At 44.8% G+C, this 8,476-nt stretch overlaps 1 protein-coding gene across 1 annotated transcript in view; it reads left to right on the top strand.

Annotated features, from left to right (window-relative positions):
- Window positions 1-7,792, top strand: part of LOC103604338 (piezo-type mechanosensitive ion channel component 2-like) — a gene marked incomplete at its 3' end in the record, with an annotated part of 102,556 nt that extends 94,764 nt beyond the window's left edge. Inside the window, exons 19-23 of the mRNA XM_008588897.1 lie at window positions 1,395-1,595; window positions 2,258-2,462; window positions 2,568-2,669; window positions 3,454-3,619; window positions 7,549-7,792. Of these exons, the coding sequence (XP_008587119.1) occupies window positions 1,395-1,595; window positions 2,258-2,462; window positions 2,568-2,669; window positions 3,454-3,619; window positions 7,549-7,792 (918 nt within the window). The remainder of the gene's footprint in view (window positions 1-1,394; window positions 1,596-2,257; window positions 2,463-2,567; window positions 2,670-3,453; window positions 3,620-7,548) is intronic.
- Between the last annotated feature and the right edge of the window lie 684 nt (window positions 7,793-8,476).

Raw genomic sequence — 8,476 nt, 5'->3', positions numbered from 1 at the left:
TGTTAAAATCAGTTTTTTAAAGGTTAAAATCATGGTGCTGAAGATAAATTGACCAAGCGGTCTGAGATTGGTTAAATAAAATATGACACATACACTCACTAGAACATTATAAAACCATTACAAGATCAAGGTTGACGGATTCAGCAGAATTGAAACATGTCCAAATATATTAAGTTTAAAAAAATGCAAATTTCAAAACACTCGGCATAATATGATCTCTTCTAAACACACAAAAAAATAGTGGGCATAGTGGGCAAAATATATCAAATAGTCAATATTGATTATTTCTGAGAAGTAGGCATAGCATCACATTAATTTTTTATTGTCAAAATTCTGTTCCTCTATGATTTTTAATAAACAACATGTATTACTTTTAGAGGAATAAAATAAAGATACCTTTGCAGAAGGAGCTTTGACTGCAAATTGTCATACAAACATAATGAAAACGGTAACTTCAGATTTTTCTCATTTTACTTCTATGGATAATCTGAGCAGTCCTAATTGTATTACATTGACAGTGCACTTAAAAATAAAACCTTTATACTCAGCACCTGGGATTTGTAAATGTGAAAACGGTAACTTCAGATTTTTCTCATTTTACTTCTATGGATAATCTGAGCAGTCCTAATCGTATTACATTGACAGTGCACTTAAAAATAAAACCTTTATACTCAGCACCTGGGATTTGTAAATGTAGTAAGCATCCCATTTTGTTTTACTGTGTAGCTTTCCAGCTGTTCCTCCCATGGTCGATATCGTTTGTAATAGCACCTGCCATGCATAGCTGTTACAAGGATAAAACAAATTGAAATTTAAAAAGAGTAGTTAGAATAGTGTCTGGCACCTATGGTTCCATGAGCGTAACTATTTGCTTTATTATGATTATGACCACTCATTATTTTACCGTCATCAGCACGCTGCTCAATCTACTGCTTTTTCTAGCCACATTTCAGAGGTGTTCAAAAATTTCCCCTTGAACTGCCACTCCACTCCTCCCACTGAGTGTGTTTTGCAGAATGTCTCTGTGCCATTTTGCACTTCTAGTTGCAGACAAGGTGGGACGGCCATCCTCAGGTCACTGGCAATGCCCCCTGGGCGTGTGTGTGAGTTCTTCCTCAGAGAGAGGAGTGAATGGCAGCAGTCTTATGTCTAGAGATTCTAGATCCTATTAGCATGGAAATTAGCTTGATTTATATAGTGGAGATAGCTCCACAGTAAATAAGACATGGAAAGTGAAGTCGTGCTCCATACTATATTTAATAGTGGTGGGATCTTATAAAATGTTGTCATTTTAGACATCGGGAATTAAATACAACGATTAATTATGGGGGTTGCTTACAATTGCCAAATCGTCAAGCATTTCACTTACATAGTTGTGTTTTCTCGCTTTGTAGAATAATCTCCTGATGCTGGCTATTCTGGCATTTGAGGTTACAATTTACCGCCATCAGGAATACTATCGAGGGCGAAACAACCTTACAGCCCCTGTGTCTAAAACTATCTTTCATGACATTACAAGACTACATCTAGATGATGGACTTATAAATTGTGCCAAATATTTCATAAACTACTTCTTCTACAAGTTTGGTCTGGAGGTAAGTTTCCTTGCCAATATTTTCTCTTTTCTGTGAAAATTCAAAGAGCTATTTTGGCCAGTTGGCCTCTGGAGCTTCATTATACATCTCCAGGCCATGATCCATGTCTCCTCGGGTTCCACAGAAGGCACTTCTACTGATGGGTAAACATGGCTTAGCTGAAAGTTCTCCCAGACCAGGAGCACAAGGCACTTTGGCTTCTCAGGATTGCTAGAGCCATCTAAGTGCATGGATGACAGTTGTCATATTAACTGGCTTATTAAGAATAAACTATTATTAATCTTCATTTTTGTGTGTGCATTCTGAAAGTGTAACCTGCAGCCAAAATGAACTGTTCTTACCTGAAATGGTTGCAGTCATGCCTGTCCCTTAATAGAATGAACTTGGAACGGTGGTGTTTCATGAAGAGCCCGTAGCTGTAGTTGTCTTTGCTGTTTGCAGTGGTTTTCAGAACCGTGACATAGTCAGTTTTTCCCTTGGCAGTAATCTGTGCAGTGCTTATGTCTTGATGCTAAAAGACACTCAGAAGGGCAAGACCTGGGGAAACTGTGCAGACAGACCGCCCTGAGGACTGCAAGTCTCTGCCGCCTGTGCATGCCAGATGCCAGACACAACTCCCTCCCTGCAAATCCTACATTCTGCCTCTTTTCACCCTCACACAGACCTGTTTCCTAATGTCAGTGAACGTAATCGGCCAGCGAATGGACTTCTACGCCATGATTCACGCCTGCTGGCTGATCGCTGTCCTGTATCGCCGCCGGAGGAAAGCCATCGCTGAGGTTTGGCCCAAGTACTGCTGCTTCCTGGCGTGCGTCCTCACCTTCCAGTACTTCGTCTGCATAGGCATCCCGCCTGCTCCCTGCCGAGGTGAGCCCCCACCCCCACGCCCACCCTTAACCCCGCCTGGGCTTTAGAGGGGGCGGAGCTGGAAGGAGCATACTGACCTGCCCTTCACCCCTTCCCTCCCTGCAGACTACCCGTGGAGGTTCAAGGGCGCCAGCTTCAACGACAACATCATCAAATGGCTGTACTTCCCCGACTTCATTGTGCGGCCCAACCCTGTGTTCCTCATCTGTAAGTGGTGCAGCCAGAACCCGGAACACCAGCATCTGGGCTTCCTTTTGCTGCTCGTTCTTCACTGTTTAATCATGTCTTCATGCATTCCTATCACAAGGCCCTTCTACCTGCCCCATCACACTTGCAAAATTGATAAATCAGTATTGAAAATGCCACACCCACGTGCATAATCTCACCTTCCAGTACACACTCTGCACACACACACCACTGCATGCCCACCTTTTAAAAGATAGACTAGAGAGGAAGGCCTTGTATTTTCTGGATCCATGGTTTCTAGCTACCACTGCAGACAGACCAAACCTAAAAATAAGGCTGTAGTAGCAAGGAGGATGCTACCCAGCTCTCAGTCACTCTGGAGCTGGGCTCTATCCGCAATGCTTCCCAGGTCAGCCGGTGGTCCACAGTGTGGAGCAGCCCCCACAAAGCAATAGGGAGCACTGGGTGCTGTGGAAAACTCCAGTGACTGCCCTGCCCAAACGCCTTCAGGCTTCATTTAAAAATCAAGGCAGCCCCTTGTGCTGCAGACTGCCTGCAGGCATGGTTGGAGAGCCTGTTCTGTGCAGTCACCTTGGAGGAGGAGGACAGCTGTCTCAGACTTCTCTCTCTGCTCTCACAGCTGGTCCACTGCCTGCACCTGGAGTACAGGTGCATTCTTCTATAAACTTTGGAAACACAACTCACTCAGGAGGTGGGGGCAGCCCATGTTGGGTGACAACTGTGTGTTCATGACGTGAGCCCAGAATAGGACAAGGCAGTTCATGGCTCACCTTTGTCTTGCCAGATGACTTCATGCTGCTTCTGTGTGCCTCCCTACAACGGCAGATTTTTGAGGATGAAAATAAGGCTGCAGTGCGTATCATGGCAGGGGACAATGTTGAAATTTGCATGAACCTTGATGCGGCCTCATTCAGCCAGCATAACCCTGTACCGGACTTCATTCACTGCAGGTAACAACAGCTTCACATTTTTTGAAAGCCACTTCAATGTGTGCATTTTATTTAAATTGCTTCTCCACTTGAATTCTCAGTCTGCTATCCTTGGGCCACAGCTCAGCTGAACTATACACCGCGAAGCTAGTGCATGCAGGACATTGTGGCTCAGTAGCCCAGAGACTGAACCTCAGAATTCTAGTTCTGTGTCTGCTGTTGCCAGCGTTCCCCACCTCGGTGGGGCCTCCTCTGTTCTCCTGCTCTTCATCCCCCATCCCTCTTCTTCGTCCCCATCCCTCCTCCTCTTCCCAGTCCCTCCTCCCCATCCCAGTCCTTCCTCCTCGTCCTCGTCCATCCTCCTTGTCCCAGTCCCTCCTCGTCCCCGTCCCTCCTCCTCGTCCCCCATCCCTCCTCCTCGTCCCCGTCCTTCCTCCTTGTCTCCCGTCCCTCCTCCTCGTCCCCCATCTTTCCTTCTCCTTCCCTGTATTCACAGGGCACCGAGGATGGCTGGATCCCTGAACCCACCCTGTGCTGGCGCATCCCTCAGCAGTGCCTCCTCGGTGGCCATGCGTGGGCTCCCTTTCCAGCACCTTTTCTGTCCTCTGCCATCTTACCAGTCTCCTGACAGCTGACTTTGACAGCCTGATGGTCCCCTTCACAGTGTTTGCATTTAAACTGTGTTCAGTTTCTCACTGTGGATTCATCCCTTCCACACTCTCTGGGTCTCTGTGCCTGGTGTTTCTCCCCTGATGCCTGCTTTGTGGAGGACAGAGACACTCTTTGGTACAGTCAGCTCTTCCCATCCGTGAAAGCCTTTAAGACTCACCTCAGCCACCCACCATAGTGTGACATTTTGTGCTTCCTTTACTAAGCTTTGGACTTATTTACCTAACCTCCGATCCTCACCAATTAGTGTCTACCCCCTAGAGCTTCTGCGAGGATGCAGTGTGAGGCTCATGCACAGTCATGGCATGATAGCATGGCTACTGGTGTGCACGGAACTACGCGTAGCACATGACTGCCCTGTACACTGCCATCATATGCAAGCCAGTGCGGTCTGGGCCTCTCCAGCTTCTGACCTCCTATGGATCCTGATTTACATGGTGGGAATCGCCTTCTGCCTGCCATTGTTTTTTAAAGGACCTATCTTCTGCACCTCCACCTCTCCTAAGGTATAGGCACCTTAAGGCAAAGACTGCTTCTCACCTATTCTTGTGCTTGTCCGCATCCCCCCATAAGGGGGGCCTACCACGTGTATAATAACATCAAGTGCAGCAGTTGTTGAGCACTTACACCAGGCTCTGTTCCACGTGCTTTATATATACTGAGCCAGTTTACGCCCGTGACCACCCAGCAGGAGGCTGTAGTACTATCCCCACTGTGTAGGTGAGGAAACTGGCAGAGCTGAGACATGGGCAGTAGCAGAACAAGGACTTGAACCTGTCAGTCCAGCTCCAAGATCTGAGTGCTTCAGCATGAGAAGCTCAGTGTGTACTGCGTAGATCAGAAGCGAGTCTGCTCCAGAATGACATGCTACACAGACTTGAAGGTCTCTTTCGTGAGCACAGTGTGCTTCTCCTCAATGCAAAAGAAGAGCCAGCTCAGCTCACCCTTCTCACTGTTGCAAAGAGAAGAAATAAGCACTTGCAGGGTACTAATGAGTCCCCAAATGTCACCTCAATGAAAGTTTCATACGACACTGGTCTTGTCTTAAATTTTAAATTTTTTATTTTTTATTATTGTTATTTTTAATTGACAGATAATAATTATGCATGTTTATTGGGTACAGTGTGATATTTTGATTCACGTATAATCACATGTAATCAAATCAGGGTAATTACTGTATTTATCACCTCAGACATTTATCATTTCTTTGTGTTGGGAATATTCAACACCCTCTCTTCTAGTTATTTGAAGCATACTGTAGTCACTCTACAGTGCTATAAGACACTAGTACTAGTACTTATTCCTACTTTATAGCTATAATTTTGTGAACATTAACCAACCTCTCCTTCTCCCTGCTTCCCCCAACCCTTCCCAGCCTCTAGAACCTATTATTCTACTCTCTATTTCTATGAGATCAACATATTTTAGCTTCCACATATGCATGAGAACATGTGGTGTTTATCTTTCTGTGCCTGAGTTATCTCACTTAATATAATGTCTTCCAGGCCCATCTGTGTTGCCACAAATGACGGGATTTCATTCCTTTTTTATGGATTAGTAGTATTCCATTGTGTGTAAATACCACGTTTTCCTTATCCATTACTCTGTTGATGGACCCTTGATGCCATATTTTGGCTGTTTTGAATGGGGCTGAAATAAACATGGGAGTACAACAGATGTCTCATTACTGATATTTAAAACTGATTTTTTTTAAAAAAAATCAAGTTACAACTTTTAGATCTGTTTCTCAGTTAGGTCTGCCAGAATAGTGACCCCACTCGCGGTGTAACCTGTCAAATACCACCTTGGCAGTAAGCTTAGCCATCCTGCCCCTCCTCCTCTGCAGGTGTCACCCCTCAGCAGCTTGCGCTCTCTGGAAAGCACCAGGGCTCTGACGGTTACTCAGGTGCCCTTAAGGCTCCTCTTGGGAGCATGTTTACTGCTGTTTTTCTTGTTATCCCCACAGCTCAGCTTTGTGCATTCCAGACCTGAAGCAGGTTAAGCACCCAGGGGTGGAGGCCATGTCTGCTAGAGCAGAAGTAACAAGTTCAGGCAAAGAAGGAAGACGTGTTGACGCCCATGCTGTCCTGACACCCACACGTGTGTGCATGTGTGAAAACTGCCCACAGCCCAGTCTCACCACTTCAGTCCACACACGCTTTGGCAGGCCCTGTGTGCTCAACCAAATCACTGACTTTGCCTGTGATGTCCTGGTGACTTGACATTTTATTCACTCGCCTTTGTTTAGGAAGTCAAGGAAGGGTATAATATATTTATTTAAAAATTTTATGAAAACATTTTTAGTGTTTTAGTCTAAAAAGAGAAAGGTCAATAGCTCAAAATTCACTTCTCTGGAAAATGTACCATTAAGGCACAATTCTTTCCCTAAAAATGCTGGATAGGTCATGTTTTGTTGAGAGATTGCTTATTAACTCCTACAAAATAACAACCCGTTAATCAATGAACTAATCCAGAGTTGGTTCTCCTATGCTTCTTCCCAAACCTGGAAGAAGAGAAACAACCAAAGCCAAAATCCCAAAACAAAGAAGCTCTAATCAAGCAAATATAGATGGGCCTTGGCCTGTAAGTGTAACTTCTGTTAGACCCAAAATGATGACATTCCCCACCACCCCAGGCTTCGTGCAGCTGCCGTTTATCACGAGACGACTGAGACCTGAACATCTGCCTCACCTTCCATCAGGAAGGCCATAGGGGAGGGATGGCCCCTAAAAGGAGCCCTGATTCAGCCCTGGGTCATCAGAAGACAGGATCGGAAGAGCCCAAAGCCCCCCCGTGACTGTGTCCACCTGGTCAGAATCACGTGCCATCTGTAGGGAGGGATTGTCCTCTCTAGTGAAACCTTTGTGTGTAGTACAGATGTGTTTTCATCTCTTTCCAGCTCATCATTCTTAGCTTTCTCCTCGCTAGCCAGCAGGCATCTGTATCTCGGAATTTCTTTTGCCATACAATTATTCATGCCTCCCATAGAAAGACAAAGAGGGATTTTAAGTACTCAAGTGGTAGGCAGAAAATGTTGCTGTCTGTGAGAAATTTGGCCCAAGTAAGATGATAATAAGCATGCACCAGTGTTTTCACAGCTTACGTGTTCGTCATTACTGGTTACGTGACGGTTTCCTGCAGAGCTCAGCGTGGCTTGCGAAGTGCTTTCACACAGTCCAGTGTAGACTGTGAATTTTTTCCCTAATGAAAGTAGAATCTCCTAGTTTTGTTTTTTTGTTTGTTTTGTTGTTATCTTTTTACCATTTGGTTTTGTTTTCCAGGTCTTACTTAGACATGTCCAAAGTGATCATCTTCAGCTACCTCTTCTGGTTCGTCCTTACTATCATCTTCATTACCGGAACAACCAGGATCAGCATATTCTGCATGGGTTACTTGGTGGCCTGTTTCTATTTCCTGCTCTTTGGAGGTGATTTGCTATTGAAACCCATCAAGAGCATCCTGCGCTATTGGGACTGGCTGATTGCATACAACGTTTTTGTGATTACAATGAAAAATATACTGTCAGTAAGTGGCTCCCACTATATAACACATTTGTGGTTTCAGTGAAAGAGTAAACAGTCCACTCAGTGGTTATTAAAAACCCAGTGCCTGTCAAATTGCTCTCTTAAAAGCCCCAAATGAGGTGCTGCAAATTCAGAATTCAAATGTCCATTTATTGCTCTTTCTTTCTTGCTGTATTAAGCAGAATCCTTTTTTCTCATTTCCACCTTTTCAAGGTCACATGACTAAAGGATATGTTTCAGAGGAATAAATTCTAAAATGTATTTTATTAATTAAAATCCCATCCCTTCTGAGGAACACTTTGTCATCATTCAAAGTATGTGTTATAAGGTGGCTGTTTTATAAGCTGAATCTTTTTCAAAGTCACATCATGTTGGCAAAAAGCTACTCTCTTACCTAGAAAGAATTGTAGAAGAGTGAAATAAAGTGAGCGCAGTTCTCGAGAATACTGCATGGAGTGGAGAATGAGGTGGGACAGGCTGCTGAGCGCAGGACTGTTTTGTGTGCCTGTAAGATGTGGGCAGATATAGGAGAAAGCTCAGCTTCCCAGTTGCCTCTGACTAGGCATCCAGATTAGGATACAGCCCAGACGAAGCAGCGTTGAGGAAATGCACAGCTCCCTCCCCTGCAGAGTTCGGTTGCTCTGCTATTAAATAGCTATGTTCCAGGGCACGATTTTCCCCCTAA

The sequence above is a fragment of the Galeopterus variegatus genome, unplaced genomic scaffold, assembly GCF_000696425.1.
Source record: "Galeopterus variegatus unplaced genomic scaffold, G_variegatus-3.0.2 Scaffold5091, whole genome shotgun sequence".
NCBI lineage: Eukaryota > Metazoa > Chordata > Mammalia > Dermoptera > Cynocephalidae > Galeopterus > Galeopterus variegatus.
Note: the sequence above shows the minus strand (reverse complement) of the source record. Positions and strands in the feature narration are given on the sequence as shown.